General features: G+C 33.2%; 2 protein-coding genes across 2 annotated transcripts; one reads left to right on the top strand and one right to left on the bottom strand.

Annotated features, from left to right (window-relative positions):
* The first annotated feature begins 4,126 nt into the window (after nt 1–4,126).
* On the top strand, nt 4,127–5,725 carry LOC122395182 (DNA primase large subunit-like). The gene is made up of 4 exons (XM_043392570.1): nt 4,127–4,305; nt 4,423–4,691; nt 4,769–5,334; nt 5,418–5,725. Exons 1-4 carry the CDS (start codon nt 4,127–4,129, stop codon nt 5,667–5,669), a joined length of 1,266 nt encoding a protein of 421 aa, XP_043248505.1. The 3' UTR covers nt 5,670–5,725.
* Nucleotides 5,670–6,703, bottom strand: LOC122395183 (magnesium-dependent phosphatase 1-like). The gene is made up of 4 exons (XM_043392571.1): nt 6,481–6,703; nt 6,330–6,384; nt 6,028–6,249; nt 5,670–5,932 (listed from the first exon to the last, which is right to left on the bottom strand). The coding sequence occupies exons 1-4, from the start codon at nt 6,524–6,526 to the stop codon at nt 5,773–5,775; spliced, it is 483 nt and encodes a 160-aa protein (XP_043248506.1). The 5' UTR covers nt 6,527–6,703; the 3' UTR covers nt 5,670–5,772.
* Nucleotides 6,704–12,189: the final 5,486 nt, after the last annotated feature.

Below are 12,189 nucleotides of genomic sequence, written 5' to 3'. Positions count from 1 at the left end.
GGAAATTGAAAACTACTCATAGTTGCGTTTAGATTCATCGATGTAAAGCATATTGCTGCCTTTGGCTGTATCGTTGCCCCCTACTGCTAACGAGTAACTCACTTGTCTACTCATGTGATAATTTAGTATATCTCTACGTATCTACCTGTACCTACCGGTTCTCAGTAGCAAAAGGATTATTCGTCTTGCGCTGCGTTCAATCTCAATTTCAAGCCAAGTCGATCTTGGTCGGTAGAGAAACGAAAAAAGAAATTAAACTAAGCCTGTTCTTGACTATCAATAACCAAGGAATACTTCAAGGGGAGAGTTATTCTTAAGAGAACCTCGTGAGACGTCATGTAGCTCGGTTTGTTTGTTTTCGCTGAAATTTGAAACAGAGTTTTCTATCGTGGAAATACGTAATCCTTTCTCTGCTCAAAGATTCGCGCTGTATAATCTAGATAGCTTGCTTGTACCTAGTATGTCCGTTTTCCGACGATCGTCGAAAGGTTACGTTGTTCGCGGGGGAAGGAAACCAAAAATTGAAAATATTCGAGCGAACGACCATCCGAAACGGCTACGTCGAAAAGAGTTACTTCGAGGGTTATTTGTCGCGCGATACAGCGAATCGTTTCTCCTGTGATTTCTGAGGATTCGCCGTTTTCGTTCGCGGACACTTTTATCGATAGACATTTTCCGTCGTTCGCTCGAAGACACTCGGTTTCAATGAATTGGACGTTTCATCGAAGGTTCGTGAGCTCCACGTTGATCTCGACGATCCACTCGAATGGGTGAATTGGCAATCGGTAAGAGTTTCCACGAGATAAAGACATTGTTTGCTTCATCTTGGTTAAGTAATGTTTTGCGACAAATGTACGGATCGACAATCACGCTTAACCCTCGAGACTTCCGTGTTCGTTCAATCTTCCATGTTGGTGCTATTGCAAGTAGTATTGACACTGAGAAGGGAATCGTAAACAGTGGAATTGACATTTTTATTCCAATTTTTGTTGCGTAGAATTTTGCGACTGGGTCCGCACCGAGTTTGTGCGCTGTGTTGCGAACGGTTCGCTTGCAATTTATTTCGCTACCTAACTACGATACGATCGAGCGCGTTTCACATGATGGCGATCAAAATTTTAAAGAGGAAAAGAGAAATCGACGAGGCTAGATTTAAAAATGAATACAGCACATTGAAAGACATATCTGTCTCGATCAGTATCGAGTAAGATTATGAACATATCCAAATACATGGAATTTTTAAGCTTATGATCCGTTCGTATAAGCTTTCCATGGTGTAGTACTCAGTATCGTTCGCTTAAAAATTATTTCTATATAGAATGTTTAAACAGCAAGGCATAGTAGTAACAAAATTGAACGAAAAATCTGGTCATACTCAGTTTATTTTTCTGGAAAATTTAAACTAACTTCTATGGCTCTTAAATCGTAAAGTATCGCCATTGGATCGCATCACGTGAAACGAACTTTCCATGGATTTGACTTTCTTAAGCGAAGAATACAGTTCTATTATTGCAATTGTAGATACCAACGAAGCATTGTTATCTACGTATTCGTCGAATTTAATTTCCGAGACATCCGATTGTTAACCTAACGTGGAATTGAGAGAAATCTTAGAGGTAATCGCGAAAGACTGTGGAGAGCTCACCTAGCTGTATCTTCTATTCAGGCAAGGGCAATCTCAGAATTTCTCACTACGGCATAAAGCCGCGTTGTTCAACGTTCGTTTTCCATCGAACGATTCTTTCCGCGTTCTTCTCTTCGTAGAGACAGTGGCGCGTTTATCTAGAAAACATTTCAAGAAACGATCGGTATTATTTTTGAAAAAGAATTAATCCATTTCATACATTTTACAAGAAACGAAAATTTAAATTGATCTTCTTTAACGTACGAAACAATTCAAGGTCTAGTATCAACTTTTCCCGATGTGTCGTTTTGTGCTGTGTCCAAAACAAAATGAAACTTTTGGAAAATTGTTTTAGACTTGATGAAGTTACAATGCGCCACTGCGTAGAGTGTAGAGCAATAATTTTCGAACACTCGATACGATGAAGCGTGACAAATTACATTACGCTACTATATTTCGTTCTTACGAAACTATCAGTATTAATTAGTTCTATCAGCTTCAAACGATAATTGTTCTTTTTTCTTTTACTTTCCAAGTGCTTTGTTAAAAAAAAAATATCGTAAACTTTTAGTGGACAATGTTCGTCACCGATCAACACCGTGATTAAGATCTCGCGATGCTGATCGTTGGGGATCTTCTTGGCAGGAATCGTGTTAATAAAAATTACTACAAAATCTGTAAATATCGCACTCCGGAAATCCGACAAAAATTGATCTTTCATCCGGATAATTATCGTCGAAAAGATGGCGAGAGAGAGAGAGAGAGAGAGAGAGAGAGAGAGAGAAAAGGAGGGAGAAAGAGAGAAATAGGGGGAGAAAAATTGCTGATAGGCCGTGAAAGGTTGCCTAGGCCTGCTCTACGCTATTGAACCTTAATCGTTATAGTCATAAAATTATTTTGTACTAAGAACTGTTTATAATTTTGTATCTAATCTCTGTAAATACCAAGCAGATTGTCTATGGCTAATAAAGCTTAAACAAAATCGATATAAGTAGACTATGTAAAGGGAATTATATATATATATATATACATAAGTATTTATATTTTAATTAGCGATTAAGAAGGCGAACAAGAAGATGTAATTAAATTTCACATAGGCGAGGACTGGTAATATACCAATGTACAACGATCTAGGAACTATTTGTATTATACAGGTGACAATTTAAGGGACAAATCATTAAAAAAAAAAAAGTATACATGTTACTCGATAGCCACGTATGTGTATAGGGTCCTCCCTTGGATATTTAACCCTTGAATTCTAAACGAAATTTTTACGAGAAGATAATTATTTCATTTCGCGTTATTGATTTTAAAAAGACAGAGAAATTGTATGTTCGAACAAATGAAATTGTTCGTTTGTCGTACTCTAATAAAAATCATAGTCCTATTAAACGTTGACGTTATTTTGTATTGATACTAAGAAATAATCGGGGAATTTTAGGAGGAATTGTTTCAGCTTTATTGTAAACCGATACTTTTGGGAAACCCTGTACAGTATTACAGCGTAGAATCCAACTAGTCATTTACGGCACTTTATAACGGTTAAAGTGTATCTTCTACGATAAACGTGACATGCGTAGAACGTGTTGCTCTAACTTTATTTTCTAATTTAATGAAGCGATTGTAAAAAAATTTATATTCTAGATAAAAACGTCTTCTCTGATTTTTTTTTCCTAAGTTTCTAAAAATCACGATTAATGTATATTTGTATCTTGTTACTGGCGAAAGAATAAGTTTGGATTGTTGTATTATTTTTATTTCAATCGATCTGCCTCCAAATGCGAACTATCGCTTAAACGTTACTGACAGTAATCTAAGTCTTGCGCAAGATAATTCTATTCATGTATCTTATATGTATGTCTCGATAAAGGTGGAAGTACACATTGTAAGTTCAAGTACGCGGGAAGCACAACGATGAAACCTATTTGTATCGAACAGTCAAATGAAATGATATTACATATTTCAATGAAAATCCATAATTTCCTGAAGTTCTCACTTTACCTTCTCTATATCTTGCAAAAACAAGGGTTGCAGTCAAAAAAGAAAGCTTATCCTGTTTAAATTACAGAACTGTAGCTTATAGTCGTCGATCATTTCCCACCTAAAAGAATAAGTGTTCCCAAATCTATCCAATCGCGTATCCTGCGTTTCATAGAAATCGGACTTAACGCGAAGTACATCGTCTGTTTCGCATAGATGTCGCCTGATACACTAAAAAATGAAATGTAAGATTCCACGCGAAGTATTAAAACTCAATGGATACAAGAACAAAATTGTAAACAATTAAATAAAATGTTGAATTGTGGTTTTTCAAATAACACACACAGTCTTAGAAGATAATCGTAAAAAATGTAAACATGTTACACAGAAATAAATTTTTATATGGTACTACTGAATGATTTAAAATTACGAATCGAATGTGACAATATGGTATGCGTTACCAAGTATCGGTAGGATGTATGATAGGAATAATATTCAATAAAACACTTTTTCATACGAAAAATGTTTTATATTAAAGCTCCTACGGGACAAGTATCGCTTCACGTTTTAGAAAAATGCATTCTTGCTAGATTAGAATATTTACAATTACTTTATCAAGCTAAAGCTCATGAATTTGATGGTAACTTTGAATATTTATTAGAAAACTCTGTGTATGATAAAATTGGACATTTTTCATTGCGGTAAGTGGTTATTCAAGTAACTGTAATAATTACTAATTTCACTGGTCTACAAGGTGAAATTAAAAATTTTGTTTAATTGGCTTTGTGGACTATTGATTATTAATGTCTTTAATGCAGACTATTAGCATCAGTGTCACATGATCTATGCAACTATTGGATTGTCAGGGAAACACTATTGTTCCAAAATAGGCTGCATCATATTTTACCTAGACAATTATATAGACTATTAAGACGTATTGTATGCCAGCTAAGGTTACTTGCAGATACAAAAAAATTAATAAATAGAACATTAATTGACATATGTATTTTCTTATCAAATCAATCAGTTTTTAAACATATTGTATCAAAAGATCACAAAAAGAATTGTAATTGTTTTCACACTAAAGGTACGCATAAAAAAAAATAAAATTTGTTATTTAACGGGCAATGATTTAAAAATTATATTTATTCTTACTTTTTTAAGTGAGATTCGAATTAGTACCAGACTTAATAAAAGAAAGGAAATTAAATTTGAATGCTGGATATGCTATTGTATATTGCTCAAAATGGAAAGAAATACTTTCATCATTATTTTCTACATACATGACTACAGAATTAATATCTATGAAATCAAAAGCAAAACATACTATAAATCATGATGCCAGATTTGATTATTTGTATCAAAAGATCTATTATAAAATATTTAAGAAAAACTATGGACATGGACGTGTAACTATAGACAATATAGACATAGAGTCTAAGAATTTTCCACTTTGTATGCAACATTTGCATAAAAAATTACGAAATACGCATAGACTTAGTCACTATGCTCGTTTACACTATAGCCTTTTTTTAAAAGAAAGTGGCATGGTTTTACAAGATGCTATAAGTTATTGGAAGGAAGAATATTCCAAACCTCATTCATGTTCCTCTCTCTGTTCACATCATTGGCAATCAAATGAACGTAAATTTGTCTATAGCATTAGACATCTTTATGGTTTAGAAGGATCTCGGAAAAATTATAAGTCACCCAATTGCGAGTTTATGTGTGTAAGTCAAATTTTAATATATTGTAAAAAATGAGTATTCTGTTGTTAAAACTGCTAATTACTTCTTTTTCAATTCTATTACAGACGAATTTTTCTAGTCCAATGTACGAAGGAGGATGTCCGTTTAAAAATTTTGATATAAATATTGTAAAAAAACTTTTAAGCTCATCATTATCAGATGATCAAGTAACAAAACTATTAAACATTACGTCCCCTCAAAATCCTCAAATTGCTTGTGCAGAGTATTTCAAAATACTCGATCAAAGAAATAGTGATAACATTGTTATAAACAGTCCATTACAATATTACCTAACAATGGTTAATGCTGAGCATTAAATGATTAATCAAATCTAATGAATAACGAACAGTTCTATAACCGAAATATTAATCTTTAATAAATTAAATCATGTACATATTATTGATGTATATCTAATTTAAATTACGAAAAAATTTTCAAAGCATTTTCTATAACTGCTCGAGTCACACCAGTTTTTACAAGTATACTAGTAACACCAAGTTTGCTAACATCAACAATATTTCTTTGTTCATCATCAAAAAATAATATATCTTTGTAATCAATACCTGATGCTTTTTGAATTCTGGAATAAAACGATTTAGTTAATTATAAATTATAATAGTAAAATCGCATGAAACAAAAATATTTTTTTAAATTTAATGTTTATGGAAAACTTACTTAGATAAATGGGTTACTTTGCTTCCTGGATATATCTCTTTGTACTTGAAATATTTATCCCAGTTAAACAATTTTAACAATTGCTTAGCTCCGTCAATTTCTGAAGTACGGGATGCGACACCAAGTTCATATTTTTCATCTGATAACCATTTTAAAACGTCAGGTACTTCTTTGTAATAGCGTATCACGTGACCATACGAATCTACCACCTCGTTCCCTTTTCTAAATAAACATTAATTGCGACAATAAATATTTAATTATCTCCATTTGTTTGTAAATAACCGTAAAATATTAACCCTTACTTTTTAAATGGCGGAGTAACATGTGTATCTACCCAGAATGGCCATAAAGTATAATCTGAAATATGAAACAATTATAGACGTATTTAATCACATTTTATTTACACAACTTCTTGTAATATGAAAATAACATTTCTTTGAGAAATGTCCTAACCCAAATCAAAAACAATTATTTTAGGTTGCCGAGTCATTTTACACATTTTCTATTAAACTACTGCGCTGTTTATTACATAATACTGAACATAAATAATAGTAGTAGAAAACTATCGACTTAAGCGACTATCGATCATTTTTAAATATACTGTATCATTTTATGAATTTACATATCTAACCTACAGTCATAAACGAGGTATAGATGCAAACCTTATACACAGACGAAATATACTTGACAGTCATGCCAACTTAAATTTGGGGAGGTGATTGTAGCGTCCTCTTCTCATGGATGGTTGTCAGTTGAGAAACTATTCACTGAATTAGTGTTGGTAGTCAAACAGCTGTGTTGTGTGTAAACATATGTGAGTGCTATGCAAATTCTAGTTAGAGTTGCAATCGATAACAATTTTTTGCGTTTGTTTTTCGAAACCCTAATGTAAAAATATCTTGACTTTGGAACTATAAGACCGAATAATGCGTAAATAACTTTCGATCAAAACTTTTTGTCGATATCGCATCAAAAGTAAAATTTATGAATTTGTGGTGTTACCGACGTCGATGATCGGATTAAATATGATTCCCAGAGTCATTATCCCTAGAGTGCGCTGTAAAACAACTAATTTCGCACGTGGTCAGTATTTCGGTTCGTTAGAAAATAACCTATTATTGAATCGGTGGTGTACACAATACTTAAGTAGTCATTAAACTATTGTATAAAATATATTCATTCTAAAATGTGTGATTTAGTGTGATGTCTGTGATATCGACAAATTCGCGATATTCTATTATTCCTTAATTATGTTTACTGTAATGCATTTACTTTTAATTTGTGTTTTATTTCTGTTACAGTCTCTGAAATTCGAAGTCAAGGAATTTTTTCTTGAAATGGAAGTTTTAGGAAACATCGGTGGCTCCCTCCACCCACCACCTAATTCGCGAGCGCTGCTGAGTACGAGGGGGTGCCATTCCTGTTATAAAAATTGGCGTGATAAGACGTGTCGAGACCTGTCGACGTTTCGCTGCCAACGAGGTAACCTGTTGATACTTCATCATTATTACTACACGCGTATACTTTCTAACGATGCTGTCGTGTGATATTAATACGTTTCTATTACAAATTAAATCGGAATTGTGGCACAAAGTGAATCGGGTTTCGCGTGTTTTCTCCAAGATTCAACAGGTGTTAATTGTTAACATGTCTCTCTGAATTTAATTACGATTTCTTGTAATACAGTTTGAATTTAATCATTCCTCAATTATAATTATCGTTCATGTACTTTAATGTATTTTTATTTCGTTTTTGTTACAATCTCTTATTAGAAATCGAAATCAACGGATTTCTGACAGCGGAACTTCTCCCCAATTCGCGAGCGTCGGTGGGAGCAGCGAGGGGGCGCCATTCCTACTGGAAAAATTGGCGCGATAAGACGTGTCGAGATCTGTCGGCGTTTCGCTATTAACGAGGTACGTATTTCTAACCTATTGATATTTCACCATTGTTACTACACGCGTTTACTCTGTAACGGTGCGTTCGTGTAATATTAATACGTTTCTACTACAAATTGAATCGGAATTGTGGCAAAAACTGAATTTCGTGCGTTTTCTTCGATATCTAACCGGCGTCGATTCATTATATTTTCCTAAACGAAATTACGTATCTTGTACATCAGTTATTGTTTTATTATGATTAGATATGTTTAGTGTACTGCATTTCATTTTAATTTCTGTTCTATTTCTGTTATAGTCTCTGATTGGAATTCGAAATCAAGACAAGACACCGGCAAAAAATCGACGCCATTACAGTTGGAAATATTAAAATGGCGCCAATATCAAATGGTTTAATAAGGATTGGTAAAATTTATTATACAGATATTATTTATATATTTTTATGATTTTATCAATTTATAATAACATTTTATCATTCGAATTTATAATTGTTGAGAGAATTTAATTTTTATTTTACATTTATCATTCTAAAGAATTAGCAGTATTTCTATTGAGAATTTCTGAATGAAGTGAGACAAAAAAAGAGCGTGCTTCTTGTGTCCTTACCTTGTTATCTTTCCAGAAAATTTGTTGGCCGCGCGCAATGCGGCCAGTAGCTTCAGTGTTTGTGCGTAGGAACAGTTGTTTTTCTGGGCAAAGTGACCCCGGTCGGTTGTCGTTCACGTCTTAATTAAAGAGTCGGTTGTCGTACAACGTAGTTAGGCAAACGCGAGCATAGAATCAGTGTTTCTTACGCAATTTTAAAATATTTCCAGAGCATCGTGGCTCTCCTCGTTTTATGAATCGCGAGAATAGAATCATTTGTTCGCCGATTTCAATCTTCGGTCGCGGTAATGTAATTTAATATCTAATAAACTTGATTATTTTTTTAATTTGAAATTAAAATTCTTCGTTACCGGGGTTAGAGTCGGTGCATCACTGAAGAGGACTATTGGGCGTTGCTCCACGAGCAAACAATGTAAGTAAAGGGTTTTTCAATAAGGGCATAACAATTTTGTATCTAAATAGACACAGAATAATTGAGATATTGGGCTGAAATTTATTCCAGTATTAACAATAGATTCTAATTGTTTTCTTGCAGTTTTCTTACAGTTTCTGGACCTGATCCTGGAAACCAGCAGGACCAGGCTGACTGTTGGATGACTGATGACTTCCAGTGAGCAGAATCATCATCAGGCAGTCATCCCAGAAGTACCAGTTCAGCATTGGTGAGTCGCATGTGATTTTTATTCCTCTGGTCCCCAATCATGTTGTAGGATAAAAGATCCGAATCAACACGGGTGACCAGTTGTATACTTAGTATTTTTGACGAGTTAAGTGACCGCGGGTATGAAAAGTACCCGTGAGTAGTAACATTATTTGTTATATTTTTTTAGTGCAGGCTAGGGTCTTCTTGCACTCGCGTTTTTCAATGTTACAAATAAATATTACACAATATGATTATTATAACATTTTTATAATAATATATAAAACAATTTTTGTAAACTATATGCAATATTTTTATTAATTTCATATGAATTATATGATTGAGTAGAATATGAATTGATATAATGTGGAACCAATATATTAATCATACGATCGAGTAGAATATGAATGATAATTATTAAATATTCGTTTCATTAATTAATACATCATATGATGTATTTAACGTGCAAGAAGGCATTTCGCGACAGGTCGATTTTTGAGTCAAAGTAACATGCATTTTATAATAATTTCATATTTTTAAAAATTTACTTTGACGACAGAATCGACTTTGAATTTTAAAAATAATAATTTATTAAATTTGTTTTAATAATAAATTTCAATTCTCAAAGTAAATTATCATAAAATCTTAATGAAGTCTTTCGTTTCAAATAATTAAATTTCAATCATAATAATTTTCTTTAATGATAATATTTTTCACTATTAATTTATTTTGCTGTTGATATACCAGATATAACAACTCGAGTCATTTTAACTAAGAATTAAATACGAAAAACCGTTTAGCTATATTTAATTAACCACTTTTTCTAGTCAGGATTTTCAGACTAATCTTTCCGTGTTTGTTGTCTAAGCTCATGCACATGCCCAGGTGTTATTTGCATGAGCGAAGGTAATGGGCACGATGATTTAGTTCGTAAAAATTGTTACTAATATATATCATTAGCGGCTGACATTGCGTTAGTGTACTGTGCACGACGCACTTTCCACATGTGTGTGTGGTTAGGATGTGGAAGTGCGTCGTTTAAAAATTTATTATTCTTTAAAAATAAAATTGTATTTCGTAATAATATATTTTTATCAAATCAAATACAATTATTAAACTTTTATTTCTTATTTTTCGAATAATTTTTGAGTAATTAATAATATTGGCTTGGGATTTTTATAACGAGTAGGCGACATTTTCTCGAGATGGGTACAAGAAATTGTAGACCCCTCGAATTATGTGCCGACGACGACCTGTAAGGAATGTCTATCGAAGAGCACACGGACGACATATTATTTCTTATTTTTCGAATAATTATAGAATGGCTAATATTATTAGCTTGGGGATTTTTTCAACGACTTGACGACATTTTCTCGAGATGGGTACAAGAAATTGTAGACCCCTCGAATTATGTGCCGATGACGATCTGTAAGGTATGTCTGTCGAAGAGCACACGGACACGTGCGACGTAACGAAAGCATAAGAGCAAATAAAATATCTTCTATCAGATAATGTAAAATTAAAACGCGTAATGTGCACGACGTACTTCCCCCATGTGTGTGTGTGTGTGTGTGTGTGTGGTTAGAACGTGGAAATTGCGTCGATAAAAATTTATTATACTTTCAAAATGAAATTGTATTTCGTAATAATATATGTTTATCAAATCAAATAAAATTATTAAACTTTTATTTCTTATTTTTCGAATAATTTTTGAATAATTAATAATATTGGCTTGGGATTTTTACAACTACTTGACGACATTTTCTCGAGATGGGTACAAGAAATTGTAGACCCCTCGAATTATGTGCCGACGACGACCTGTAAAGAATGTCTATCGAAGAGCACACGGACGACATATTATTTCTTATTTTTCGAATAATTATAGAATGGCTAATATTATTAGCTTGGGGATTTTTTGCACGAATTGACGACATTTTCTCGAGATGGGTACAAGAAATTGTAGACCCCTCGAATTATGTGCCGATGACGATCTGTAAGGTGTGTCTGTCGAAGAGCACACGGACACGTGCGACGTAACGAAAGCATAAGAGGGGCAAATAAAATATCTTCTATCAGATAATGTAAAATTAAAACGCGTAATCTGTACGACGTACTTTCCCCATGTGTGTGTGTGTGGTTAGAACGTGGAAATTGCGTCGATAAAAATTTATTATACTTTCAAAATGAAATTGTTTTTCGTAATAATATATTTTTATGAAATCAAATAAAATTATTAAACTTTTATTTCTTATATTTTGAATAATTCTTGAATAATGAATAATATTGGCTTGAGATTTTTACAACTACTTGACGACATTTTCTCGAGATGGGTACAAGAAATTGTAGACCCCTCGAATTATGTGCCGACGACGACCTGTAAAGAATGTCTATCGAAGAGCACACGGACGACATATTATTTCTTATTTTTCGAATAATTATAGAATGGCTAATATTATTAGCTTGGGGATTTTTTGCACGAATTGACGACATTTTCTCGAGATGGGTACAAGAAATTGTAGACCCCTCGAATTATGTGCCGATGACGATCTGTAAGGTATGTCTGTCGAAGAGCACACGGACACGTACGACGCGACGTAACGAAAGCAGATGGATCCATATAAAATATCATTTATCGGACAATGTAAAATTAAAACGCGTACTGTGCACGACGTACTTTCCTCGTGTGTGTGTGTGTGTGGTTAGGATGTGGAAATTGCGTCGTTTAAAAATTCATTATACTTTAAAAATGAAATTGTATTTTGTAATAATATATTTTTACGAATTCAAATAAAATTATTAAACTTTTATTTCTTATTTTTCGAATAATTTTTGAATAATTAATAATATTAGCTTGAGAATTTTACGACATTCTCTCGAGATGGGTACAAGAAATTGTAGACCCCTCGAATTATGTGCCGACGACGATCTGTAAAGAATGTCTGTCGAAGAGTTCACGGACATGTACGACGTAACGAATAGTTTTATCAGACTATGTAAAATTAAAACGCAATAGTCACT

The sequence above is a fragment of the Colletes gigas genome, unplaced genomic scaffold (assembly GCF_013123115.1).
Source record: "Colletes gigas isolate AHSC1104 unplaced genomic scaffold, ASM1312311v1 Colletes_gigas_Sc00005, whole genome shotgun sequence".
NCBI lineage: Eukaryota > Metazoa > Arthropoda > Insecta > Hymenoptera > Colletidae > Colletes > Colletes gigas.
The sequence above is the reverse complement of the archived record's forward strand: the minus strand, read 5'-3'. Positions and strand labels throughout refer to the sequence as shown.

Bases quoted from the DNA above. Each gene is read 5' to 3' on its own strand.
- LOC122395182 (XM_043392570.1), top strand. From the start codon at position 4,127: ATGTTTTATATTAAAGCTCCTACGGGACAAGTATCGCTTCACGTTTTA. The intron at 4,306-4,422 runs GTAAGTGGTTAT...TCTTTAATGCAG, and splicing joins ATTGGACATTTTTCATTGCG to ACTATTAGCATCAGTGTCAC. The intron at 4,692-4,768 runs GTACGCATAAAA...TACTTTTTTAAG, and splicing joins TAATTGTTTTCACACTAAAG to TGAGATTCGAATTAGTACCA.
- LOC122395183 (XM_043392571.1), bottom strand. From the start codon at position 6,526: ATGTGTAAAATGACTCGGCAACCTAAAATAATTGTTTTTGATTTGG. The intron at 6,250-6,329 runs GTAAGGGTTAAT...ATGTTTATTTAG, and splicing joins GTTACTCCGCCATTTAAAAA to AAAAGGGAACGAGGTGGTAG. The intron at 5,933-6,027 runs GTAAGTTTTCCA...GTTTTATTCCAG, and splicing joins AAAGTAACCCATTTATCTAA to AATTCAAAAAGCATCAGGTA.